At 34.2% G+C, this 27,313-nt stretch overlaps 4 protein-coding genes and 1 long non-coding RNA gene across 8 annotated transcripts; 2 read left to right on the plus strand and 3 right to left on the minus strand.

Moving 5' to 3' along the window:
* Nucleotides 1-1,168: 1,168 nt before the first annotated feature.
* Nucleotides 1,169-9,381, minus strand: schlank (ceramide synthase schlank). Its single transcript, XM_081975190.1, has 6 exons — nucleotides 9,007-9,381; nucleotides 8,803-8,923; nucleotides 8,546-8,748; nucleotides 3,074-3,314; nucleotides 2,172-2,290; nucleotides 1,169-2,110 (listed from the first exon to the last, which is right to left on the minus strand). Exons 1-6 carry the CDS (start codon nucleotides 9,204-9,206, stop codon nucleotides 1,870-1,872), a joined length of 1,125 nt encoding a protein of 374 aa, XP_081831316.1. The 5' UTR covers nucleotides 9,207-9,381; the 3' UTR covers nucleotides 1,169-1,869.
* A 194-nt stretch (nucleotides 9,382-9,575) lies between these two features.
* On the plus strand, nucleotides 9,576-16,480 carry GABA-B-R2 (gamma-aminobutyric acid type B receptor subunit 2). Of its 3 annotated transcripts, none has more exons than XM_081975161.1 (18): nucleotides 9,576-10,641; nucleotides 11,284-11,387; nucleotides 11,603-11,740; nucleotides 11,795-11,973; nucleotides 12,028-12,376; nucleotides 12,434-12,659; nucleotides 12,824-12,980; nucleotides 13,041-13,187; nucleotides 13,244-13,353; nucleotides 13,404-13,657; nucleotides 13,708-13,818; nucleotides 13,869-14,037; nucleotides 14,094-14,335; nucleotides 14,448-14,650; nucleotides 14,705-15,005; nucleotides 15,060-15,249; nucleotides 15,546-15,725; nucleotides 15,799-16,480. In XM_081975161.1, exons 1-18 carry the CDS (start codon nucleotides 10,488-10,490, stop codon nucleotides 16,170-16,172), a joined length of 3,588 nt encoding a protein of 1,195 aa, XP_081831287.1. In that variant the 5' UTR covers nucleotides 9,576-10,487; the 3' UTR covers nucleotides 16,173-16,480. The 3 variants fall into 3 exon arrangements, with proteins under 3 accessions (XP_081831287.1, XP_081831288.1, XP_081831289.1); XM_081975162.1 differs by having other exon boundaries at nucleotides 12,839-12,980; XM_081975163.1 differs by lacking the exon at nucleotides 15,546-15,725.
* Nucleotides 16,481-16,547: 67 nt separating this feature from the next.
* Nucleotides 16,548-17,705, minus strand: LOC145726211 (uncharacterized). The gene is made up of 2 exons (XR_014177538.1): nucleotides 17,270-17,705; nucleotides 16,548-16,731 (listed from the first exon to the last, which is right to left on the minus strand). It is a non-coding gene; the product is annotated as an uncharacterized LOC145726211 (long non-coding RNA).
* Nucleotides 17,706-17,843: 138 nt separating this feature from the next.
* On the plus strand, nucleotides 17,844-25,642 carry coro (protein coronin). Its single transcript, XM_081975184.1, has 9 exons — nucleotides 17,844-17,998; nucleotides 18,437-18,637; nucleotides 19,497-19,622; nucleotides 20,358-20,520; nucleotides 20,583-20,967; nucleotides 21,231-21,393; nucleotides 21,446-21,712; nucleotides 21,764-22,002; nucleotides 24,294-25,642. The coding sequence occupies exons 2-8, from the start codon at nucleotides 18,437-18,439 to the stop codon at nucleotides 21,965-21,967; spliced, it is 1,509 nt and encodes a 502-aa protein (XP_081831310.1). The 5' UTR covers nucleotides 17,844-17,998; the 3' UTR covers nucleotides 21,968-22,002; nucleotides 24,294-25,642.
* Nucleotides 25,572-27,178, minus strand: LOC145726199 (zinc finger protein 711-like). Of its 2 annotated transcripts, none has more exons than XM_081975188.1 (2): nucleotides 27,023-27,178; nucleotides 25,572-26,958 (listed from the first exon to the last, which is right to left on the minus strand). In XM_081975188.1, exon 2 carries the CDS (start codon nucleotides 26,907-26,909, stop codon nucleotides 25,689-25,691), a length of 1,221 nt encoding a protein of 406 aa, XP_081831314.1. In that variant the 5' UTR covers nucleotides 26,910-26,958; nucleotides 27,023-27,178; the 3' UTR covers nucleotides 25,572-25,688. The 2 variants fall into 2 exon arrangements, with proteins under 2 accessions (XP_081831314.1, XP_081831315.1); XM_081975189.1 differs by having other exon boundaries at nucleotides 25,572-26,955; nucleotides 27,023-27,163.
* Nucleotides 27,179-27,313: the final 135 nt, after the last annotated feature.

Raw genomic sequence — 27,313 nt, forward strand, 5'->3', positions numbered from 1 at the left:
TAAAGTTAAAGAAATACTACATATTGGTGATACATCTCTGAGAATTTTGGTAAATAAATTAGGTTTCAAATTTAGACGGAATTCTATGAACCAAACGGAGACTTCTCATAAATAAAAAATGTTATTTCGGTCAAGATATTTTTGATTTGCTTTGGTATAAGGTTGTTTTAGTGCAAATTTGCAGCCAAAGATCTCTACTTTCTGACTGACAATACACGCAAAATTTTAAACGTGACGAAGCTTTAGACACGCCCTTTTCTATAATATGAACACAACAGGGTGCCTATTCTTGAAAGGAAGGAAGGGAATTATCAAGAGAAAGACCTGTAGAATGTGACTAGAACCTGCCATGTGTCAGCTTCTTCTGTCACATTCTATCAACAATTCTCTTGAGAATTCCCTTCCCTACTTTCAAGAATTAGACCCCCAGGTTTGTTGACGAAAACTTGATTTGATTCACATGATTATAAATGACGTAGCCTTCGTGACGCACGGGTAAACTCACTCCGCGAGAACAGTATATTTTCCACAAATGTTATTACTGTTTAACAAAACAATATATTGACCAACTGTCAAATTACGTCATCGTGGCGTCAAATGATAATAACGTTCAGTCTGTTCAGGATAACTGTGATTTGAAAAACAATAAAATTACAATTTTTACATCAACATATTTTTGGAATGAAAAGAAAAAGATCTATTAAGTAATCAGAAAATACAGGGAGTTAAGGTCAAATTTGAATTACCCTGTATAGTACCAAGGACGGTAAACAGTAAAGGAGTGCTTAATCCCATAAGCGCAATCTTGCCAGTATCGGCTCAGGCCGGTGACGATTTTTACGTCACCATGGGTCTCTCGCGTTCGCGCGATTGTTTTGCGCGATGCGCGATTGCAGTCGATCATTCACGAATATGATCTCGTACATGTCGAATATTTAGCGTATTGTGCACCCGAAGGCCCACTGTGACGTCAGAATTCATTCGCCGCCGGGAAACAAAATCGGCCGATCGAGCAATCCTTGACTGTTTAATATCCTTGGTATAGTACATGGTGCTCTATTAAAATTTTAAACATTGATTTTTTTTCACATTTGCCACTCTGTCTAAATATACGGACCAATCCTGTACATTTAAGGGATTGACGGTAAGATGGGCCAGCATTACCATCTTCTGAATTTGAATACCATTTATTAAATTCGGACCATACAAAAGCAAAAACATTCTTATCTGGTACACACTTACTGGTTACTTTCTACACATTAATCATTTCGATTAATCGTATTTGGCTACTTCTTACATTTATAGAAAGTGAAAAAATACGTGATGATGTATATTAAAGTAAGAACTCAAGACCTGTATCGGAATGTATTGATTAGTCGAGCAGTAACGACGTTAAACAAGGAGGAATTAGAGCTAGACATTATAGACATATAATACATTATCTTTAAATTAAATAAATAGACTAAGAATCTTTGGATTTTAGTGGGTGTTTTTATGATGAAGAACCCTGTTAATCAACGATATTTAAACAAGGAAAAAGTTTCTAACTTTCGCCAAAATAAATATATCTAAATATGATTGAAGACACATGTAGATCACATTAAACTGTAAAAACACTTCATTGCCAACCCAAAAACTTTATGAGTCCCAAGAATAATGTAACAGTACAAAAAATCCTTACTGCGCAAAAAAAACAACTGTGGGACCTGAAGTGTACAGGGTGATGCAGATATGTGTAACGCAATACTTCTTTAACAATATACAAAGTTTTTTTTGGCTTTGTGGGTCACTTCTGACACTGAACGTTCAAAAAATACAACTAGAAAATTCAAGCCCGAACAGCACCGTTAATAAAAATGCCACCCAAATCTACCTCTCCTTTTTATGGTTGGTTTTGTCGAGCCCTTGTGAATCGCTCGATAAGTGACTTAAGTCATCGCTGCTGCTTCTTATGTCACCGTCCATTTGTCCAGCATTTAAAGAGTTATGGACAATTTTCAGGATCAAGTAGGTCCAGAATATGTGCAGCACTAGTAGCACGCACAAAAGGCTGTTGAAAATGTAATAAGCAGGAAACATGGGAACAATCGTTGGCGCGTCTATTGAAGTGCTGAAATAAATGTTAAAATACTTTCCACTCTTACAAATTAACGTAGACAAAGTAGACTCACTGTTTAATTATCCAAAATGGGAAGAAGCCTAACCTAGTGACTATCCACAGCACCGTAAAAATAGCGAAGATTACATCACAGAGTTTTTGGTACCCAGAATATTTGGTCAACTTGGCTGCCTGGAAGTTATATTTCATTTTAGATTTTTTTGTAAAATTGGCAAGATTATCTTAACATTTATTAGATAGAAAAATATCAACTACCCCCTGTTTAGCGTAATACACGTCACACAAAAAAGTACAGGATAATCATCTATTTATATGTATTAATTCTAGGTTTACAGATTTAAGTAGCCATTGACAGTCTTATCAACAGTTATCACTTTTATTAGTTAAATTTAAAAACGTCGTAATTAATTTTATTTCTGTAGGACCACACCGACTATAGTTTATAAAATATTGAGTACACCAAATATGACTGATGTTGATGTTTTAAATTGTCTATTGAAATTGATTACATTTTAATAATTTCGTATTTTTGACATATCAATAATAAGTTAAGGGGTTTGTGATTAAATTTTATTAAATTATGACGCATAGATCTGGAAAATGTAAACTGTCCTGAGTCATAACGGCAAGTTTTTGATAACATCTTCACAATTATAAAGTAAACAAGTATTTGCACGCTAATCCTACAAGATTGATAACTCATATGTTACAGCTTTAATATAATTAGTTTGAAAGATGTGAGCTAATTGGTGTATTACTAAAATTGCACAGCAACTATCGCTTATAAAAATGAATGTACTTCTCCCTCCGAAAAAGAATTTAAAATATTTAGGTACCAGCCATAAAACGTACAATGTAGTAAATAAGGAATAGTACTGTATTGCCAACTCTACACATTATCCAACAAACGTCACTAAAGTTCCTGGTAAATGTTAAAGAAAAAAAAGCACTTACTTCCAAGAAGATATCAGCAGAATCATGAATGACTAGAACCAAACAGCCCACTCTAAAAACATTAACTACCCAAGACAGGCACATCAGTAGAATGGTGGCTATGTGATGAATAAACATTTGCCAAAAGTCTTTGCGTTTAACGTCAAAAAATTGGGAAACGCACAACGACCAATAAAAGGCCATCGAGACCATGTAGTACCACCAGATGTCGTTTGTGACCGACTGGTGTGGAAATCCAATCCTACAAGAAAAATGTATACAGTGCGTTTTTTTTAACGCGCAACATATGATTTTACATGTTAAATTTTTAAGCCCCTGTTAAACCATGTTATTTTGGAACTACAGGTCTAAAACTTGACGGGTGTGTTTTTAGTACCCTGAAGCTTAAGTAAGTTTACCAATTTGGTCTAAAAAGTAATGAAAAACTGGCAAAAAATCATTTTTTTTCGAAAAAATTGTATCGTTTCATACTCCCTGTATGTATTGTTGTTCTTTGATACTGGCAGGACAGGTAGCAGGTAGAGTGACATATTTTGACTGCATCACGACCCGACATCTTTTGAACGTCAAAAGGGCATTTTATGATTGTTTGGGATACTGTTTGGCTTCATACGGAGGTCACTTTGAACAATTCATTTATAAAAATACTTCTTTTGTTCTTAACTTTCTTGATATAAAGTTAATATTCGCATTTTGATCACCCTGTTTTACTTTCTACGCCAAATTTTACCTGCTACCTGCCGTGCCAGTATCAACAACAACAAGCACCATATACATACAGGGAGTATGGAAAGATAAAATCTTTTCCAAGAAAGATGATTTTTTGTAAGTTTTTAATCACTTTTTAGGCCAAATTGGTAAACTTACTTAAGCTTCAGGGTACGAAACAGCCACCCGTCAAGTTTTATACTTGTAGTTGCAAAATAACATGGTCTGACATCTGCTTAAAAATTTAACACGTGAATGTGCCTCAAATTTGCTTCTTTACATTGTTTGACAATTGTCAAAGTGTAATATTATTACGACACCTTTACCTGTCAAACAAGATTGTCTATTGTTTTCTAGAAAAAAAAACCTTACGGTGCTTGTAGTGTCGAAAAGGACTCATTATCAAGAGCTCAATATTGGTAATAAAAACTTATAAAGCATTTCTAAAAACTTAATTAGGTTTTTTCCCAAGAAATAAAAATTATCTTATCTGGTAATAAAACCGGAAGTGCCCTCCATTTTGAGAACACTAGTGATTACTATGAACTGGTCTGATCACAAATAATTTATTATTAGATCGTACAAATACCCACAATTACTAAGAACACCTGATTTTTTACATAACTACTCGGAAAAATCTGTTTGTTTAACTAGTGAAAGTAATCAAGTGCAGCTCTACCTTTTATGGACAATACAACTGGTAGATAAATAAAACAATCGTCACTGATATTAATTACTCATTTCAAGGAAAATGAGTTCCAAGTTATGCAGTTAATAATAAGTATCATAGGCGATTAGATTACATTGCCAACATTTTAATCTTGGAAACTTACTAATTAGAAAATTCGTAAAAATTAAACCAATTTTAAGTGTGCAAATTAATATAATTTATATATGAGATCCAACTTAGATTATTACATAGAGAGGCATAGAAAAAAAACGTTTTCAGTTCGGTTAGCAGTTTTGGTTGGTTGCATGATTTATCCTGTCAAATGATTTCTTTCTGCTCTCCCTCGAAATCCGTTCTGAGTTGTACGTAGGTCTGGATCTATCAAAAACTGGTTTAGTTTCGTTGTGAAGCCTTTTTCTTGACAATTCCTCCCTGGGACGATTAACTTGAATTAATTTCGCTTCTCTAGATTGTTCATGTCTCTCTGTTGGTTTTTGTTCTTGACAATTAACAGAAACGTCGGAACCTTTCCTTAAAACTTCAGAATGTGTGGTACTCGTGCTGGATGCAGTGGACACATTAGAGCAACTGCTGTATTCACTCCCACCACCCTCTTCTCTCTTTTTGCTCACTGTTTCGCCTTTTACTGGTCGCACCTTTACATAAGTAAAACTTCCAGAACTGGAAATGGTTGAGGTTCCAGAGTCTGACATATCTTTGGCGTCGTCGCTACTGTGCGATGTTTTGAATCTTTGAAACAAATTCCTCAGACCACTCATATCAAACAAATCTGATTTTTTCCTAGTTAGCTTAGGTTTTGGCACAAAGGGGGGATTTCTCTCCTTGTTGTCGTGATGCATGCTAATGCCTCTACGTTGCAGCAAAAAATCTCCGCTGGAACCTGATAATTGTGAACTACCAGGCTGAGCTGTTGTAGCACTAGGCAATCTTTCAGACCAATACATTTTATTCTTTCTGTCAAAATTATTGACTACCACGTCGCCGCAAGTTTTTGGTGGAGTTTTCTTTTCATCGGCTTCTCCAACGTAACTACGTCGATGAAAAGCACGTTGTGATACATATGGTGGTTGACCTCGCTGAAATCCCTGAGGTTCATTCTTGAGTTGCTGCACGTCCTTCTTGGAATAAGAATCACCAAAATTTCTTTGGCGTAGCTGCTCAAGTACCATGTCATTGAGATGTTCGTGTGACCTGGATGCTTGCCTCTGCGATAACTTAACGTCAGGATGATGCAACGTTTCACGGCTGCTATTAAGTGCTTTTTGTTTTTGTAGCACTGCATTGTTTATAACTATGTTTCCTTTCAAGTGTGAGGATTCAGACAAATCAATTTCCTGCTCCTCTTGCCGCTTAGATCTATGAACAAACGACTTTGCACGGCGAAGCTTTACAAACATTTTGCAGTTTAATACTGAACTCAAAACACTTTCAAATTGCACACAGGACTAAAACACCTTTTTGTTTGAATTTAGTTTGAAGTCATGAAGATAAGACCTTTATCAGTTCTTATTATCTCTCTGATGCTCACATTTGTTTTAATTAGAAGTGATAAGACAGCTATTGCGGTTTTTGGGATGTTTTTTCTTGATAATTTAAAATGTGACACAAGTAGAGATGGATTTCTCTAAACATCTTAGTTCAGATAAGAAGGCATAATGCAAAAAAGTAGAAAACACTTAAAGGGTGACCTTTATAAAGATTTGTAGTCATTTTTAGTTCTTATTAGATGATGAATGCCACTTTCCTAGTTCTAGACATTTTAAATTAGTCAGGTACAGATTCTGGTTAAATATTGCTAGAGGAAACACAATGGAATATAGGAAACGCCAACAGAAACTGCATTCACGTCACATACGCTCATTATGTCATAGATAATGTCGCCAAACTTTCAAACCTTTGTAAATGACAGACATTTTGCTAAAACAGGTTATTTGTCAAATGACAGTGAGTTGGTTTAACAAATTTTCATCAGGAATTTTGATTATTAGCTAGTTAAGGACTACCTTAGTTTTCTCATAACTTTAGGAAAAATATGCCCATTTTAACATACTTGTTTCATTTATTTTTATAGAAGTAGAGTTGATGAGCTTTAGTAAATGGCTTGGCCTCTACAAGTGCATTTGCTCCTCTCTTCTCCATAAAATTGTGCTCACAGAACGTAAACAGATCTTGGACAAACGAATGATTTTGTTAGGCTATTTAAGGCCAATGTATAGAAATTTGAACTTTGAAATGAAATGACTGTAGATGACACAAACTGTCACTTTTGAATTTCCAACAATAGGGCACCTGCTATGAATCCAAACTAAATTTTTGTTGATAACGTTGTAAACATGAGTTGGTACGTTTACGCCCACTAGAGTAATGTAGAAATAATACTGTCCAATAATAGGTTAAACCAAATGCCATTTATTCAATAAAGTGAATTATAATTGGTTTCATAGTTACATTGAGTAGAGTTTTTGTTCTTTTTTGCATATTATAGGGTTAAACTAATTAGTTTCGTTTTAATAAAAAAAAAGAGAGAAACGTCACAAAACTCAAATCTTAAAATTACGTCATCGATGACGTGAATGCAGTTTTCACTGGCGTTTCCTATAACAATCTTATTGAACCAAAAAAAATATATGTAGTTAACATGATCCTATTTCATACAATTTCGTTTTTTTTTTTAGATTATGTAATAACTAAATACCTGCTTAACCCAAAAATTGAATTTAGGGTTAACAATAACCTTGATTTTTGACACTGCAGTAGCCTTGAAATACTTAAGTAAATTAAATATTCATCTTTTTTTTCAGATTTCATTCTTTAGTTTTAATATCTCTCTCTTGTAACAATATCTCTTCTAGTAATATTTGTTATTATTGAAACAACCTGTATATTAATATTATGCAAAAATTAGAAAATGTTGCAATTCTTGTCTGACATGGTTCATTCAAGATTTTTATAGCTCTATTTGGAAATGTTTTATCAGTTCTGGAAAAAGTTTTAAGACAAATTAAACTCAAAACTGCAAGAATTTTACTGCTGTTTTATAGCCAGACAATGCTAAAGTCTTGCTAACCCAAAAATTAAAATTAGGGTTAACAATAATCTTGATTTTTGACACTGCAGTAGCCTTGAAATACTGAAGTAAATTAAATATTCATCTTTTTTTTTCAGATTTCATTCTTTAGTTTTAATATCTCTCTCTTGTAACAATATCTCTTCTAGTAATATTTGTTATTATTGAAACAACCTGTATATTAATATTACGCAAAAATTAGAAAATGTTGCAATTCTTGTCATGGTTCATTCAAGATTTTTATAGCTCTATTTGGAAATGTTTTATCAGTTCTGGAAAAAGTTTTAAGACTAACTAAACTCAAAACTGCAAGAATTTTACTGCTGTTTTATAGCCATACAATGCTAAAGTCTTGGTTAAAGTAAACAAAACCTATTCAAATACCACAAGTCCTCTTGCTTTTTATTACATAACAGTAAACAAATTCCTGTAACACTAATTTATTCAGGTTTAAGTTTTTAAGTTGATCTCCAAACTTTACCACATCTGAGGTATTAATGATAGTATGCTAACTTTGAACCAGATTCCACTTAACCTTTAAGCTGCATCAAAAGCTTGTCTATGTTTATTTTATGAGTAAACAACACTGTGTATGCTAAACCTAAATTACAATGTATATGATTAAAGCTGGTTACACAATTTCAGTTCAAACCACAGTTCAGTTGATCTGCATTGCTATTGCTGTATGTACTTATATCCTATAATAGTTCATCTCACAAAGATAAATAGAGATTCCCAACATCAAAATTATAAGTATAACTAGAGTTTATCTAAAACCATCCCATAATTATTAGGTGTGTAAAAGTAAACAAAAAAATCCTATTTAATGCAATACTTATCATTACAAGGTCACCTTAGAATATTATTTTAAAGTCAGTGACTGGCCTCATCCAAGTGAAGACTAATATTATATTAATTATTTTTTATCAAATCTTTGCAATAAATAAACTTATTTGCATTAAATTTAATTATGTACTAAATAACAGAGTTAAAATAAGACACTTACCAGCACTTTTTAATGTCCCACAACCAAGGTTTGTCCCATAATATTGTAATGCCATAGGTAAAACTAAAAGTATAATAGGTGCACCTCCAAGCAGTTTCACAGAATTTTGTTAACTTTGAGGGTTTATTTTGGGCTTTTCTCAATCTGAGCCACCTCTCTACCTGCCTTTCACTCATATCCACTTGTTTGGCTAGGCCCTGAATCTAAAAACCCAGTGTTTTATGTAACAAATTTCAATTTGTCCTAAAGCTAGTTACTTGTTTGTGCTTCCAGTGTTTTGATTGAGCATATGCCTCTTCTAATACTTTATTGGACGGAGCATTCTTAGGCTTGGTGTTTTTGATACCTAAACTTACACCTACAGGACTGAACCAGTATCTAGAACAAATTTGAAATTAAACAGTATTGATGCAAAGGGCTTATATTCTAGGGCAGCAGTGGCTTGACTTAACCTAACTTACTTTTCAAATAAAAATCTGATTAGTAACATAACTAGAGCCATTGGCAACGGATAGAACAGGTGTCGGTAGTCAGCATGTTGAATTTCCTCACTGGACTCAGGGGCTATATCCGCCCAGGTGGTGTTTGGGGGCAACCAAATGTGGGGAGACCAAAACGCATCTAGCGTTTTACGATAGTAATAATACAGCCCCTCGGCCATTGCGCGCTACCACTGACTTCCAATGAAATAGTACCGTTCAAACACCAGTTAGTTTGTCATAATCGAACCTTATTACGGCTTAATTTTTACTTAGCACCGTGCATGCGGCAGTACAACACTTTAAAAGGAAACACCCCACCAACTACGGTTTTAAAATTATTTCCGCGGATGTATACACAAAATTAAAATTTGTGACTGAATTTTAATTTTTTTTTTTATTTGGGCATTGACATTGACAGTAATGACAGTAAGCTTCTTTGGCCGCGTTCGATTTGACTCAATATCGTACGTGCAGAGCAAATTTAACGTCATGATGACGTATTTTGACAAAACCATATTAGAACAACTGTCAAATTACGTGATTGTGACGTCACATTCGGTCTGCTCGCTCTAGGCACAAGACTCTAGCTCTAGACAGCAAATTCAAATTTTATTTGCTATCTCACTTTGTTCAACAATTCTACAAGAGAATCTAGGCAACCAGTAATGCATACTGATGATTGCATTACTTTTTTTTTATTAACACTTATCACATAAGTGATCTGAATACATTATTGAAACAATATCACAGCTAATTAGAAGAGAAGCCATTTTTCTGTGCAGGTTTCATTTAAACTAATTTCATAAGTTTCTAAATTTCATACCCTGAAAACACCAAACTTACCTTTTACGCTTTCGTATATTAATTCTTAATTTAAAAAAGTCTAATAAATAAACTCATATTATAATTTATATTTATAATTGTTTGCCAAAAAATGTGTAATGTCGTATATCCAATAAGTAAACGTTTCAAACTAAGATGAAGAAAACCTTATTCTTTGAGTTGATGAATATTGGATTGTAAAGGAAAATGAAACAGCATTTTTTTGACGCTATTTATTTTGTGTTTGATTCTATAACTATTGTAACACAATTAAAAATAAAGAGTTTTGTATTGTTAAAGTGCTATTAATCTTAATAAAACAGACCTGCCGGGCCAAAAAAATATAAATAAATAAAACGGCGCAATCTCCCTAACAGGAGTTCCAATTTAGAGCGACGCTGAGCCAAATCAATAGAGCCGCCTGTTCGTGTCTAGGTTGAACAAGTTCTGGAAACCCAGTTTTCTCGAATAGCGATTATTACGGACCGGTATATTAAAAAAAAGAAAATAAAAGTACAAAAAATTTAATTGCATCGATAAAAAGCAACATTTTTTCTAAAACAGTGCATAAAAAGCGTGCGTAATGTTATTAAAAGGATGACCGTGGTTAAAGCTAAGATTTCTATTTATTAAACAAAATGTTTAGTGGAAAATGTGCGGTAGTAATCTTTACTATAGTAGTCAATTTCCAGTTGTGTATAATGCAAAAACCCAACGTGGATGCCAGAAGACACGATGTTTACATTGCTGGATTTTTTCCGTATAGGAAAGGGGTGGAAAACTCTGATACTGGTAAATTTTATCATTCAAATAACTGGCACATTTCAAAAACTAGTGTGTCATGGTTGTATGTCAAGAACATTGAAAAGTTTCAAAAAATTACAATAAACATAGCGTGCAGGGGAGATATCATAAGCCAAAGCAAGGTGGAAATTAACATAAAATACAAACCTTAGTAGTAATAAAAAAAAATGACGTACCTACTTATTTCTCAAATGCAGTTTACCAATGACACTTAATGCAAAACGTAACACAAATTGCAAAGTTTTTCTGTATCAAAAATAAATTTGAGGTAAAAACGAGACATTACAATTTTAGGTTTCCCAGTTCCTATAACAAAATCAGTGTTAACATAATCTATTATTGATTAAACAAAACACCACCTTATCAGATATTCTAATCGAATTGGTGGACAATTAACACGAGAAAGTATTCAGATATCCAGAAGATGAGCATACACATCAAATACTATCTTTTAGTAGTTAAAATTACCTCGATTCTCTAGGACAGAACTATATTATCAAGTAGTTGACATTTTTGAAAAAATAGTATGAGTAGCCTTCGCACAAAAAGAAACTGTTGAGTATTAATAATGCAAAAAAAAATCTAAATAACCATTTGAAATATGAGAATAACTCAAACGGATATTTTCAGGAAGAGGAGTAATGCCTAGTGTAAAACTGGCCCTGGACCATGTCAACGAACATTCTGAAATCTTAAGAAACTACAGACTGCACATGTGGTGGAACGACACAATGGTAAGAGCCACTCTTCACAAATTTTATGCAAATTAAGCCGGTGACAGGTTCGGGAAGACAGTTGCGGCGGATTGTGACTTGTAACAATCCTCCTTCTGTCGCCCCAATCTTGTTATACAGCAATTAACAACTTGGTCTGGCTTATTAATCTCCTAATTAGGATTTTGATAAATTGGACCTCAATAGGATACTCATTAATAGTTTGACTATTACAGTGTAACGCTGCAGTTGGAGTGAAAGCATTTTTTGACATGATGCACAGTGGTCCGCACAAACTTATGCTGTTTGGTGCCGCTTGCACTCAAGTGACCGACCCTATAGCAAAGGCTTCCAAACATTGGCACCTTACACAGGTATGTTTCCAACAAAAAGTACATCAAATAGTAACAAATGTTATGATTGTATAGCTCTCATATGCGGATACTCATCCAATGTTTACTAAAGAGAACTTCCCCAACTTCTTCAGAATCGTACCTTCAGATAACGCTTTCAACGCCCCCAGGCTGTCACTGTTAAAAGAGTTCAATTGGACTAGAGTGGGTACCATTTTTCAAAACGAACCTCGTTACTCCTTGGCACATAACAGGTATAAAATAACAAAAGCAACTGTTGATTCTATTAAAATTATTTCACAATCAAGACTGGTGGCTGAACTGGACACTTTAGCTTATCAAGTGGTGGAAACTCAAAGTTTTACCCATGAAGTGGTTGCAGCTCTAACAAAACTCAAAGAAAAAGATACGCGAATTATACTAGGAAACTTTAACGAAAAATGGGCTAGACACATCTTCTGTGAAGCGTATAAGCTGGACATGTATGGCAGGAAGTATCAATGGTTAGTGATGGGTACTTACAGTTACGAGTGGTGGAAACAGTACGATCCTGACGTAAATTGCACCTTGGATGAGTTGGAAACTGCTTTGGAACAAACTATTTTAACTGATTTATTACCTTTAAGCACAAACGGAGAAATCACCGTGTCAGGAATTGTAGGTTTATCCCAAAATATCTAGTCTCTGTCTAAAACTATATTAAACGAAATCTAGACAGCTGACGAGTATAAAGCTGAATACGACTCAAGAAGAGGACATGAATATTCTAGATTTCATGGTTACACTTACGATGGGATATGGGCAGTAGCGTCGGCAATACAAAATGTGGCTCACAAAGTAAAACATTTCCGGCGAAATCAAACTGTAACTGATTTCCGGTACCGAGATCCAATGTGGGAAACATTGTTCCTTGATGCACTGAACAATACTAGTTTTGAAGGTACTTACACGTCCATACCCAATCGAAGTAGTACTCAACACGTCATTTGTATTATTTATCAATGCAGCGACTGATAATAGTTGTCCGTAAACTTTCATCAGACATTGTCAGCTTAAAAATAATAAAACTTTTTTTTTATGTGTAATAAGCTAATTTTATAATAGGAGTTACTGGTCCAGTCAGGTTTTATGACAACGAGCGCAAAGCCAGCATCCTGCTTAAACAGTTTCAAGAAGGTGAAGAAGTGAAAGTTGGAGAATACAGTGCGGCAATACAACATCTTGATTTAACGCTGGGAGAACCTTTAAAATGGATAGGAAAGTATGTTTAAAAGATTTATAAATCAATATGCAGAACAATATACAACAAAGTTTTTTTCAGATATCCGCCAAAAGACAGGACTGTCCTCATCATCGAACACACAAGAGTAAACAAAACCGTGTATGCCATTTTGGCCTCCCTAGCAATTTTCGGTATTTTCATAGCTGCATTCTTTTTGGCATTTAACATTAAGTACAGAAATCAACGGTACTTTCGTCTTCTATTAACTTCCCTAAATGTCTAACCGTTTAACCATTTTTCAGATATATTAAAATGTCCAGTCCGCAGTTAAACAATTTGATTATAATCGGCTGCATGATCACCTACACAAGCATCATATTTTTGGGATTGGACTCAGGATTATCCAGCATCGGTAAGTCTAAACTTTGACACCGAAGCACAAAACAACAATTAAATTGGCAGAGGCTTTCCCGTACATTTGCACTGCGAGAGCCTGGACTCTAATGGCAGGATTTTCCTTGGCTTTCGGATCAATGTTCAGTAAAACCTGGAGGGTGCATTCCATCTTTACTGATGTAAAACTGAACAAAAAGGTCATTAAAGACTATCAGTTGTTTATGGTGGTTGGGGTGCTTTTGTTTGTCGATGTGGTTATAATGACCACATGGCAAATAGCTGATCCGTTCTATAGAGAAACCAAACAGGGCGAACCATATGTAAGAAATTCTAGTTTGTTATTTTTGTTGTTGAGCCTTAGGTATTCCAGCCGCATCCTTCAAACGAAGATGAAATTATTATACCAGAAAACGAGTATTGCACTTCAAGCAAAATGACCATATTCATTTCTTCAATTTATGTCTACAAAGGATTGCTTATGGTATTTAGTTCCATTTGGGTTGGATTAGGCTTCATGTGATATTTTTGTAGATTTTCGGGGCTTTTCTAGCTTGGGAAACTCGTCACGTGTCCATACCAGCCCTAAACGACAGCAGATACGTGGGATTCTCCGTTTACAATGTGGTAATAATGTGCGTTCTGGGTGCTGCTGTAGCCCTGGCTTTGGTGGATCACCAAGACGAAATGTTCCTACTTATCAGTAGGTAAACTAACATTTCACTGAATACAGTAATAAGCGAATATCACCATTTTAAGGTTCCTTCATTATGTTCTGCACCACAATCACTCTTTGTCTGGTATTTGTGCCCAAAATGGTAGAATTGCGCAAAGATCCTGGTGGTACCATTGACAAAAGAATTCGAGCTACACTAAGGCCCATCGGGTCGAAGACCCGAAGAGATTCCAGCGTTTCAGAGATCGAAACCAAAATAAAAGACTTAAAAGAAATGAATACAAAATATCGCAAAACATTGTTAGACAGAGATAATGAACTTCAAGTAAGTTTTATTGACCTCATGGTGTCCTATTTGTTAAGAAAGTTATAAAATAGCTAAGTTATTTAAAGTGGCACTTCTTATTTAAATATTTGATTATTACCAACATTTTCAGATGCTTATAAAGCAGCTGGGTACCGACGCCAATGATATTTTAGAACAAAAAACCGAAGATTCCATTAGCGACACAAATCGTCTTTCTGTTCCACTTTTACGTAAAGAAATGCCCAGTGCAACAGAGACAAGCGATCTCACCTCCTTATGCAGTTTAAGTTCGCAAGCTGAAAACGCATCTTTAAACAGGACAGAAAGTCAAAAGTAACTTTTTTTTGTTTACACCACTTAAGATACCAAAAAAGATACAAATTATAGGAAGAAAAAAATACAAGCAGCAGGAGATATGTCGCCTAAAAAGGTTTTAAATTCACCAAAAGCGCCGGAAGAAGATCAGTATAATCAACAGAAACCTATGCAATACCAGCAAGCCGGTAATAAAAGTAAACAGCAACAAAACGGCACACTTTCCAAAACAACCGCAGACCAAAAAACCACAAACAACACTATAAAAGAAAGCGGTAATTTGAAACTTGATAGTAATTATAATAGCGTCAAAGAACCAAATAAAGTCGTATCGATTACGGAGAAGATTGAAACACAAAAATGTGACAATCAAGTAAGTTTACTTACACTTTAAGGTGGCGCTTTGTTGTGGAACTTTTGTGATTAGATAAAACCAATTACGTGCGAACAGCTAGAAAAAGACTCAACTCTTCGCCGGCACGAAAAAAAGACACCAACCCACGAACGTAGGGCATCCAGGACAGTTGGAGCTGTTGATTCCATTGAAATACAAGAAAAACGTAGAAGCAGCATTAAAAACGTGGGAAATGTTTATGATGACGACACTTCTTTGAAAGGTAAAGGAATTAAGTTAGTTCACAGTTAAAAGACGCCCGTAACAGTTATTGCACCATATATCCTAAACATCTACTAACTAAACTCTAAACTACTCCCCTTTCAGCACACAGTAACAATCCTACAAAGTGTGAATGACAGCCACCACCATCTGTATTACCTCACCTTAAAACCACACACAGATTTCTGACTTTAAAATTATATTTTTTAACATATTACTAAAGAATATCAGAATCTGACATGTCATAAATAGCACTCAGCCCCTTTAGCCCCCTACACCGACCCTTTTTCATTCCAGAAGTGACCTGTCACAGAAGAACCAGCATGCAAAGCACTGCACGTACCACCCCCAAAAAGAAACAGGAGTGCGGTACACATATAGTCGCTAAAAGCGAACTGTGGGACACTGGTGGACAGCATAGATGTCAAAAGGTCCATCAAAAAAGTAGCAGAATTAGTATACCCCAACATGATGAAGGTATCTCAACCATGACATTTTTTTCTATTGTGATGGCTTGAGACCAAGATAAAATTGTTAAACCTTTTTTTAGATGATATTCACATACACAGAAGTACGTCGGAAAAGAACCGTCACAGTTCGCATAAAGAAAAACGGGAACGATCGCCGGCAAAAGTAAATCCCACTGACTGCAGTACATTGAGCAATCAGCAGTGCCAAAAGTTGGGTTACTTTACTAGTACCCCTAATGTCGCTGCGGCACTTAGAACTGGTACTCACCCACCTAAGCGTGATAAATCCATGTATAATGCCACATCAGAAGGAGAACTTCTAGATAGAGAAATCTTACCAATATTCCAGAAACTGTTGACAGAAAGAAATAAAAGCCAGCACAATATTGATTACTCCTTTGGGAGATCTTGTCCCAATATTAGTATTAAATGCGACATAGTTGAGTATTTATAGATGTGAGTAGGTAATGTAGTGTGTTAGGCACTGCTCAAATTCATGTAGAAAATTGGCATCTACTTCATTAGTCTAAGTATCAACATTCATTCTAACTAATGTAATTTCAAGTTCAATTCCACAGTTCCTTTCAATATCTTTTGACAATCTACACCAACTATAACTTTATTGCTTGCTAATTTACCAAATTAAGAATGCAACTTTCTCATTCAATTAATTGAAAACAACTCAATCTAAGTTAATAATTAAGTAATCTCTTATACTTAATTGTCCAGTTTACAAAACTATAATAGAAAAATGGTTGTGGCTTTTACCTTTATTTTTACCATAAGAAATGTTTAACTAATTTGTTGTAAAAAACCATTAAAAAACAAGTGTTTTAAACAAAATATAGTTTTTATTGCATTGCCTAATATTATGACCAAACACCAAATTGATTTTTAGCTTTTTACAGCAGTTTTAACAATTAGCTATTGATAATTTATTATTGTTATCTAGGGCATAATGCATAATATCTGCATAATGGTTCCACATCCAATGGAATGCTAGTTAATTGCCTCTGAAACAACAAAAATAATATTTAACCTACTTAAAAGACAAAATTATATGAACAAAGTGACAAATCGCTGTGATAATATTCATATGATTATTGAAGATTATTGGTTGCACTTTGCAGTAACTTCATTTATGATTAAATAGTTATAAGTGGCAAAACCTAGATTACCATTTTATATTTAGTGAAAAGCACTATACTTTCAGTAGCTTTTTAATATTTTTATCCAGTTGAGAATAGTGTCTTAAATATTAAAACCAGTGCTTTAATTTGTGTGAACATATTTTTGTTGTGACAAATGTTAATGCACGCCAAACCAATTTAGTGACTCCTGTAAGACCTATTACCTGAGTATAGATCATAATAATTCCATAAGTTTAAAAGTTTTAAATTCACCTATTATTTTAATCAATATAATAGGGTTTTCTTTTGGTACACCTAGTGCAAAACTACTGTTTCACCATACTGTTTCAGGGACATTAGTACCAAAATAAAATGGCTTTAGAATCCTCAAAACCACATACTTAAATTATATTACACTCACCTTAAAGTCTATAGACTACAGGAAGAAATTCTATATAGATTTCAGTCTTTCTAGGACAGCTTTATTATCTGCCTTAGACTCTGGGGCCATGATGGGCTTTATAAATAGAAATCCTATGTGCAGGGATAAAGCTACCCCGCCCAAAAGGGCTAGTTTTTTGGCAGCGGGTGAAAGCGCCATTTTGAACTATATTATCCAAGATATCAAGTATTACATAAACATATTAAAATACTGAAATGCTGAAAATGGTTTTTACATTTAAAAACAAATTTTTACACCTAACCTAATTCAAACTTTTGTCAATCAGCTGACAGTGACAGTATACCGACAGTGGGGTACATCCGACACTGACAAATGTCTTCACTGTCAGAAATCATTAAATACATTCTTTCACTCTTTCAGTCAGTGAATAAAGTGAAATAGCGACTGGTTATGGCGCAACTTTTCCTATAAGTTAATAAGAGATAGTAACTGACTACTACCAAGCAAACGAAAAAAAAAGTTAAATTTTGAATACAGTCCAAGGGGGCACCACCGTTCAGATTTGACGTTTTGAAAATTTTCGCATAACCAAATATGGCTTTTCCCGCAGGTCGAATTGAATGCTGAATACTGTGAACTAGTTATGAGGTTCTAGAATACCAAGGCAAAGTTAAATTTATTTATTTTAAATGTAAATAGACACATAACTCAAAATTAAGTTTTTCGGAGTGTGTGAATTTTGGCAAGGTAAGACTACTCATAAAAGAGCGCTTTGCAGGTTATGTTTGGCTGACTTTTTTCAAATACTCTGGGTAGACAAAAACATAAAAAAATCACTGGGACAGATAAATTAGATCACTTGGCTGGCAGGTATAGATAACTAACAGTGCTCTGTATTCATACTAGAGTAAATTAGACACCTAGATAAATGTATTTAGCACTATATTAATAGGTTACTCATATGTCTGAGACTTGCCTTATTTACCCCTCAGATGTATGGAGTTTTAGTTTAAATTCTTTTTTCTGCTTAAGGTTGGGTTTAGACATTTTATTGAATTATATACAAAGTTGTAAAGTATGCTTATTTAAGCAAAAATTAGCTTTAAGGGCCCACATACATCCAAACATCTAAAACTCACATTTGGTCATTAGTGTATCAAGCACACACAGTAATTTATTTTGCAGATGTCCTTTCGAGTAGTTAGAAGTTCAAAATTTCGGCATGTTTATGGCCAAGCATTGAAAAGAGAGCAATGTTATGACAATGTAAGGGTTTCAAAAAGCTCCTGGGACTCCACATTTTGTGCAGTCAATCCAAAATTTATTGCCATTATAGTGGAGAGTGCTGGTGGTGGTGCTTTTATTGTTTTACCTCAGGGAAATAAGGTAAGTAGGTATCATAAGTCCTTAAAAATAATTCCAAAGTTCAGTGTTTTCCTTTTTGGCCTGTTTTTGTTCTACATTCAAAATAGCATAGAAGATTATGATATACACATTGAAATCTTTTTAAGTAGTGGGTTTGTTTAATCAAGTATTAAATACTGATAAATAAGGTACACTCCTTGATATTTTAAATCTCCTAGTGATTTTTATCTTACATTTTCTTTAACTCCTTAATTTGACTACTTTTTGTGTCTAATTTTCTAAACTAAACAGAGAAAGTCATCTCTCTCTTTTAGTAATTTGATTAACAGCTGTTTTATTTAACTTACAAAATTATTTTAGAGAAATATGTACTACAATAACATCTCTCTCCAACATCCAATCTCCCTCTAATCTAAGGGCATTGCATTTGCAGTGATACAGTGATTTCCTGTCATTTATCAGTTTTGCTTTATATGTTTACATATTAAACTGCTTTGTTTCTATCTTCAAAGTTTAGAAACAACTAAATTTAAAATTTACATAATATTAGAATAATTAGGTGCTGAATATTGGAACTTATTTGCAAAATAAGTAGATTTGGAGAATGTCGCGCTTGTTCTGGGGCTAAATGTTCTAAATTTACAAATTGGCGCGGGTCCAGCCCCGACGTAATATCAAATGCCCACTTCGTTTCAATAATCTAAAGTGCTATTTTTAAAGACGCGTCGTTGGTGAATCGTTTCGAAATTTGCATCTTTTTTAAAGACTATCCAAGAATTTTCAAAATTTAGAGTAAGCAAAACATGCCTTTTAAAAAAACCAGACTGTCTGGTGTTTAGAAGATTGAAAATGTTTACTAAACAGGTTAATGTGTATATAGACTTCCGGAAGAATATCTGCTGATCATCCACTGGTTGGTGGTCATAAAGGGCCAGTTCTAGACATAGCTTGGTGTCCCCACAATGACAATGTTATTGCTAGTGGATCAGAAGACTGTGTTGTCAAAGTAAGTTTTTTTTATTTATGTATCAATCAATCACTGCATTATTCAAAGTATAATTAAGTCTATAAGTTAAACCTTTAAAACTGGATAATTTTCATTCTGCTTAGTCATGAATTAATTTCAGTTTAGTTATTAATAAAGACTCCTAGTAATGATTTATTTGCCAAAAAAATGATAGTAGTCTATACAAAAAAAAAGCCAATGTAATATATTATACAACTGCTGTTTTATATCTACTTTTCAATACATCCATATAAATTGTTAGCTAATCAAGAATAATGTCATATGAAAGCCAGTGTGATAAAGTGCTGTTCATTTTCCTGTAATGATTCACTCATATATTTAGTTTGTTGATAATTATTGATGATAAGATGTTACTGTTATAGCTTTTACAATGTTAAGTCCTATTGTGTTTTGTGTTTTAGAATGCATTTAAAGATATTGGAACTGTTCATTCATGCATTCCAAGTGTCTTACCTCATCTACATAATGTGTTAAATCAGTTAAAAATATTAAAAAGCTGATATTTTTATCAAAAATGTACAAATATTGGGCTTAACTGCTAAAAGATTCAGTTGTATTTTGTAAAAATGACATAAACATTAGTGAAAGCGTTTGCTCGGTCTTTTTACATAAACCGGCAAAATAAATGTATTAAATACAGTCATTTTTACACTGGCAACAATCTAACCAACATAATAATAAAAATGGCATATCTATACTGTTTTTTCTCTGAAGGTGTGGCATATACCTGATGGAGGGCTCATCAAAACGCTTACCGAACCAATTGTCGATCTCGTCTACCATCAACGAAGAGTCGGTCTGGTGTTGTGGCATCCAACGGCTCAAAATGTTCTACTTACCGCTGGTAGCGACAACCAAGTGGTTATTTGGAACGTAGGTAAGTGGCTTGGCGCAATTTGGGATGCTTTTACTTAAGGAACATTTGATGCGGTAATTAAGGAACGGGAGAAGCTCTGGTGGAGATTGACTGTCATCCGGACATAATTTACAGCGCCTGTTTCAATTGGGACGGTTCAGAGCTTCTAACCACTTGCAAAGATAAGAAAATCAGAATAATAAACCCGCGAACTGGCGCGGTGACGTCGGAAGCTTTGGCTCATGACGGTTCTAAGGCGACCAGAGCCATTTTTCTTAGGCACGGTTTGGTGTTTACGACTGGATTCTCTAAAATGTCTGAGAGGCAGTACAGTTTACGAACGCCTGATTGCCTCCAGGAACCGATCGTGATGGTGGAATTGGACACGTCAAATGGGGTCATGTTTCCTTTATATGATCCTGATACTAATTTAATTTATTTGTGCGGCAAAGGAGATTCCGTTATAAGGTTAGTCCTTTTAGTATAAAAATAAGTTAATCATTTCCGGTTATTTCCTAAAAGAGCCAAAATTAATCATGTAGAAAGTGATGGATGTCATTGAGGGAGATTATTGATTACGTAATTGAGAAGACAATGAATATTTTATAATCGAATTTTAATAGTGTTTCATAATATAACCCAATAAAATATTGGCTTGTTTATTGAATCATACTTACAATTAAATAATTTTATTGATCATCCTTCCATTTACAAACAAAATTTTTCATAAGGTATTTTGAAATAACGGCGGAACCTCCATTCGTTCATTACATCAACACCTTCCAAACTCCAGACCCCCAAAGAGGAATAGGTATGATGCCAAAAAGAGGTTGCGACGTTACAACTTGCGAAATTGCCCGCTTCTACCGATTAACCAATTCGGGATTGTGCCAAGTACGTTTTACTGGTCTCTTTGTAAGGACGGGGTTGATCTAGTTTTTAACAGATAATCACTATGACCGTTCCCCGAAAATCGGAACTGTTTCAAGAAGATCTGTACCCGGACACTTTAGGGGACACCGCAGCCCTAACGGCCGAAGAGTGGATAGGTGGCAGAGACGCGGAACCAATTCTCATTTCCTTGAAGGACGGCTACAAACCTCCCGAATCCAAGACGGTTTCGGTTAGGAAATCCAATCTGCTGAACAAAATTCCTCCTAAAGGATCCAAAACTACGGATTCGGGTGGTGGTGGCGGTGGTGCTCCAGTTTCGGTTAGTCCCCACATGTTTAAAATGTATGTAATTTTCTAAGTACATATTCAGGATAAGGTACTTCAAGATTTTGCGGACGAGATCCGAAAACTCAAAGCCATGATAGTAAAGCACGAGAACCGAATTCGGGCGTTGGAAGCCGAAGTAGCGCTATCCAAGTCTCATAATCAGTCCGGAAATTCGCTGGATGATACGGACGGTGCAGGCGGGGACGGTTTGGGTGCCGCCCCCGCGTTGGCGTCAGATGAAGTTTGAGATGAGGTTCAAGCTACAACACTGGTTTAATAAAGGTAAATATAAAATTGTTATATCCACAGCAATATTGCTTTGAACCCAATGAATGCCGACCTCGGTGGCGTGGTGGGTTAAATGTTGTTGTATGTGTTGAAAAAGAATTAAAAAATTAATTGACTCGGCCTGGATGAGTGCACAAGTGGCATTATCCATTAAAAAAAAAACAATGAATAAAAAAAAATATAGCAGGAAGGAGCAATAACAACCAGAGTGGGAGACAAAAATCGTTCAGTATGGCGGCCGTAAACTGTCAGACAATCAGTGGCGATAATCAATCTGCTGTTGCCCACTATCATAGACTAAATGATAAGTACAGACAACCAGGGCAATGTAATTAAAGTGCCACCCAAAAAGGAAGCCGTTTGCACTTCAAGGGCTTCCTAATGTATTTCGGCCGATTCAGCTGTAGGTAAACTCTAGGAGATGGCGCTAATACAGCTCGTCATTGCAGACATAGTTGCCAACTTTTGCAGTATTTCCTATAATTCGCTTTCTTTTGCTATCCCATCTGAACTGCGTAAGAAAGCTTGATTTTTTCAAATAAATTTGAGTTAAATTACTCGTATTTTGAAAACTAAACAAGATAAGAATTTCTGGTTTGAGGTATCGATAATAAAGCGTCTATTTATTTTAAAAGTCACAAGACTCTTTTTTAACGTCAAAACGGAATCCTGAAGGTCACGTGACCGTTTTTTTAGTTTTAAACTGTTACACTAAATCAGGTATCTATTTGGAAGATTAAAATGTAATTTTTAACGTCACATGACAGTTTTTAGGTTTAGACTTTTTTTGCAAATCGCGTTCGTTCGTTTTTAGTCGTTTTTAACGTCAAAACAGATCCTGAAGGTCACGTGACTCTTTTAAGATTAAAATGGAATTTATTATGTCACATGACAGTTTTAAATGTCAAAATGTCATTTGAAGGATCACATAATTGTTTTTCAGTTTAAACTGATATTTTTCAGACATGTTACCCTCTTTACAGTGCAAATGGCCACGTAACAATTTTCAATTATTTTAACGTCAAAACGAAAACCTAAAGGTCACGTGACTGTCTTGGATGTCAAAGTATTATTTGAAGAGTCACCTGACTCCTTATAATGTGCAAATGGTCACGATTTTCAAAAATAAAATATATTTTTAAAGGTCACGTGACTCTTTCTTCAGTTCATAAAGTCGCATAACGATTTTCAATAATTACTTGACTCCTTTTAATGTGCAAATGGTCACGTGACGATTTTCAATACTCAAATTTAATTTTTAGTCTACGTGACTCTTTTAAGATTAAAAATTGATTTTATAATGTCACATGACAGTTTTGAAGGTTAAAATGTTATTTAAAAAATCACATGCTCGTTTTTCAGTTTAGACTGATATTTTTAAAGACACGCGTTGGTAATGTGACTCTTTTTACAGTTCTTCGTATCTCGTGACTCATTTTAAGGTACAAATGGTCACGTGACTGTTTTAAGATTAAACATGGAATTCATAATGTATTAAGTATAAAATAACCCTTGATGAATATTAAAAATAAACTAATAACAAATAACTAAACTAAAAATACAACGAAGTGAAACAATAATTAAAGAAAACACACACTATTTTTTGCCTAGAAACATAACAAAAAATGTGATTTGTCAACTAGACAACGCCGCATTAAAACTGATGTTTTCCAATTCCAACAGTCAAAAGATTGGAATTGCTGCGTCTGGCTTTAAAATTAGGGGAATATGCGTTTAGAGGTGCCATCTCACGCTGCTTACTTAAATTAATTTTCAGTTCCATTGCCACTGTTTGTCTATACTTATCATTTAGTCTATTCCACTATTCACAAATCCACTCGTCAATAATAATTTAAGTTTGCAAAAATTAACCTTTAAGGGAACGAAAAGCAACTAAACAAAAACAACAAATCTTTGCGGTTTTTAGTTAACTTTTACCACCAAAGATAAACAAAACTGTTTTACGACTAACTTGGAAGTTTCAAATTCAATTGCGCAGTAGGCGAATATAGAGGACAAAGACGGCGACTTTTCTCTGGGTCGCTTAATGCACAAACAAATGGGTTTATTGTTACCTCCTGATACTTGTTCTTTTTACTCAAAGTTTGAACCTTTTGAAGTTTTACAGATTTAAAAATACAAATTAACACTGGAAAACCAAAGTCAAAAAATCGAGGCTGGTTTTATAAATCATCAAAAGCTTGTGACTCTACCTTACAGGTTTTTTTCAATCTTAAGCATTATTTGTACTTAGCTGTTCCAAATACTCTATTTTTTTTTTCTAGGGGTGTTGCACAAATTTTTCTGCAACCCGCCGCTGCCCTATCGCTTTTCATACCCATCATCGTTATTTATTTTGTTCATGACAACGACAATACTAAAATAATTAAATTAAACAATTCATCATTTTTAGCTAAGAAATTTTGTACAAACTATATTGTTAATAACTGTGAAAGGGGATTAAGATCGGACGTAACGAAAACGAGTTATTTTCTTCATTTATACAGGGTAGTCCACTTTTTCTACAGCATAGTAGATAATTTATTATAATACTTCAATGTTTTACAAATTTATTTAGCTTTTTAATTTTCTTAAACTCAAAAGCAGAATATTAATTATAATTAATTTATAATCTGCACTTTCATGATTTTTTGATTGGTCTTGAAAAAAATGTGAAAAGGTCAACTATGTCAGAATAAGTGGACCAACCAAGGCTTTTGCACAATAATCGGAGTGAATTTAAATTTAGATAAAACCCCCGGATTATACTCTCTCTACAATATCGTCAATTTAAAGTGCTCTTATGAAATTTAAGTCTGCTGTGCTGTTACATGTGTGAATTAGTTAGTTGAAGTTCTGAAGGGAGTTCTAATAATTTTTTCTATACTCTTCTACTCACAACTAAAACAATGTTGATATTGTAACTTGGTTCTGCCTCTGAATACAGCAAACTATTAGAATTCCTTTTAAAGCTGTCTTTAATTTATAGTAAGTGTTTTAAATATATTTATAGTTTATATAAAAGTGTTTCTATGGAATTTTTGATGATATATATATACAGCTTTAAATGTGTTCTTAATACCTCTTAAAAAACTATTTATTGTTGATATTGTCATTTTTAAACAAGAAATAAATTTGTTAGAAAGTTGGTTGTTGTATTTGGCTAATGGTGGCGCTGAACTGTTTGATGATATTTTTTTATTAGGCAATAAATTTATATAGGAAATTGGGGCAATCAATAAATGCACCTCAGCAGTGTTAAGTATAAATTTGAATTTTTATAATAACTTATAAGAATTCATATTTATTTTTAAGTTGTCACTGACTGACTGTGAAGTTGTAGGGTTACGGCAAAATAAAAAAATTATCTTTCCCAACAAAAACCTTTATAGATTGTAGATGCATTTATTGATTCTCCAAACTTATTTTAAACTGTTAATTAACTATCATTATATAAAAAAGAAATTGTCAAAAGTTCCATGTCAGAACAGAATTGTGTGTGTGCTACCTTTAACAACGAATAAAAATTCATTGTATATAATTGTGTATAAAAATAACATGCATTTTGGTACTTACTAATAAAATTAATATTGTAATTGTTACTATTTTTACAAATATATTGTTCAAAAATTGAGTGTTGGTATAATTTTAATCTCTAAAAAGTAAATAAATTAAAACTGCTAGCATATTAAAACATCCTCTAAATGAATTGTTCTGTCCAACATTTCACTTTCTTCATGTGTTTCCGGTAATTTGATTATCATTAAATTGACTTCTTCACAATTTTGAGGCAGTTCAGGTTGAACTTCCTCAATATTCTGAACTTCTTCATGACTAGATCCTTCTTTCAACTCTTTATCATTATTCTGACTGGAGCCAATGCCACTTAGTTCAGTAGCAGCACTTATTTTCTTTATCCCCTTATCCTTCCTAGGTTTCCTTTTAGCTTTACTCTTTCCTCCCTTAGCAGAGTGTACATCTTGTAGATGGCGCTTCAGACTCCTCTGAGACTTCAGTACAACCCCACAATCCTCCTCAGGACACTTGCAGTAGTCAAAAATTTTGTTATGAAAAGTTTTCATATGCCATGACAGATTTTTCTTATACTTGTAGGAGCGCGTACAATCCACAAAAGGGCATTGAAAAGTCTCTTCCTGGCTTTCTTGTAAATGTACTTTGAGTGAGTGTTGCATCAAATTAGACTTGGTGGAAAATGTTTTTTGGCAAATTGCACAAACATGTGAAGTCTTTGCAACTGTACATTCTGACTTTTTGTGTTTTAGATATGGTGACCACTTTTCAAAAATACTCCCACAGTCACACTTATAGGTCACATGTCTGTTTTTATGTTTTTGAAACAAATGAAAATGAACAAAAGATAGTGAACACTTATCACACTGATATGGAGCAGATTCATTGTGTTCTTCAATCTTGTGCTCATGTAAATGACTTTTTCTTCTAAACTTCTTATTGCAGATTGAACACTCAAATGGTAAATCAGTGTGTACATTGTTTACATGTTTCTTCAAAGAGTAGTTGTTAGCACAAACCATGCTGCAACCTTCAACACTACACATCACTTCACTACTCACAGCAGGCTCATCAGTGTGTACCACCTTTTTGTGCCTGATTAAATGTGATTGACTTGAGTAACTTTTGTTGCAATCTTCAAAATCACATGAATAAAGTTTCTGGCCTTCATGATGGGTTGCTATGTGATTTTGTAGCCGGTACGGTCGGGGAAAAACCGCTCCACATCCAAGAACAGAACATTTATGTTGTGTTAGGGTTTGGTTGTGTTTCTTGGATTTTTTTACAGAAATAACTTCAGAATCTGAGTTAGGACTGTCCGAAGTGTCCCGCTCATCTTCAACTTGATAGGACTCGTCAGAGGAGATCATTGTCAAAGGTATAGTGCAATTTGTAGAAGGTTTTGCACTAAACTAACTCCTAAAAATGTAACAGAAGTAACTGACAATACTATTTGAAAGTTGGAAAATATTCTTAAACTTACCCTTAGTGCCTATGACACTGATACATAGATAATAAACTGTTTAAAATTATGATTTAATAGTTTTAAAGAAACAAAATTTGTATGCATAATGCACATGTAAAGCTTATAAAGCTAGCAACAGCTAAGCTAACCTCAAAATGAAAGTCAACACCGTTTTCTTTTAGGATCCAAACACGTCATGGTCCAGAGACCACGTGGCCCTCGTATAATTTCTGTAATTATGGTGTCATGTGATTTCTAGATTGAATCCGAAATCATAGGTCAAAATGCGCCTTATTTTGTCTTGTCACT

This window comes from Ips typographus, linkage group LG3 (assembly GCF_016097725.1).
Source record: "Ips typographus isolate SLU linkage group LG3, UJ_Ityp_2.0, whole genome shotgun sequence".
NCBI classification, from domain to species: domain Eukaryota; kingdom Metazoa; phylum Arthropoda; class Insecta; order Coleoptera; family Curculionidae; genus Ips; species Ips typographus.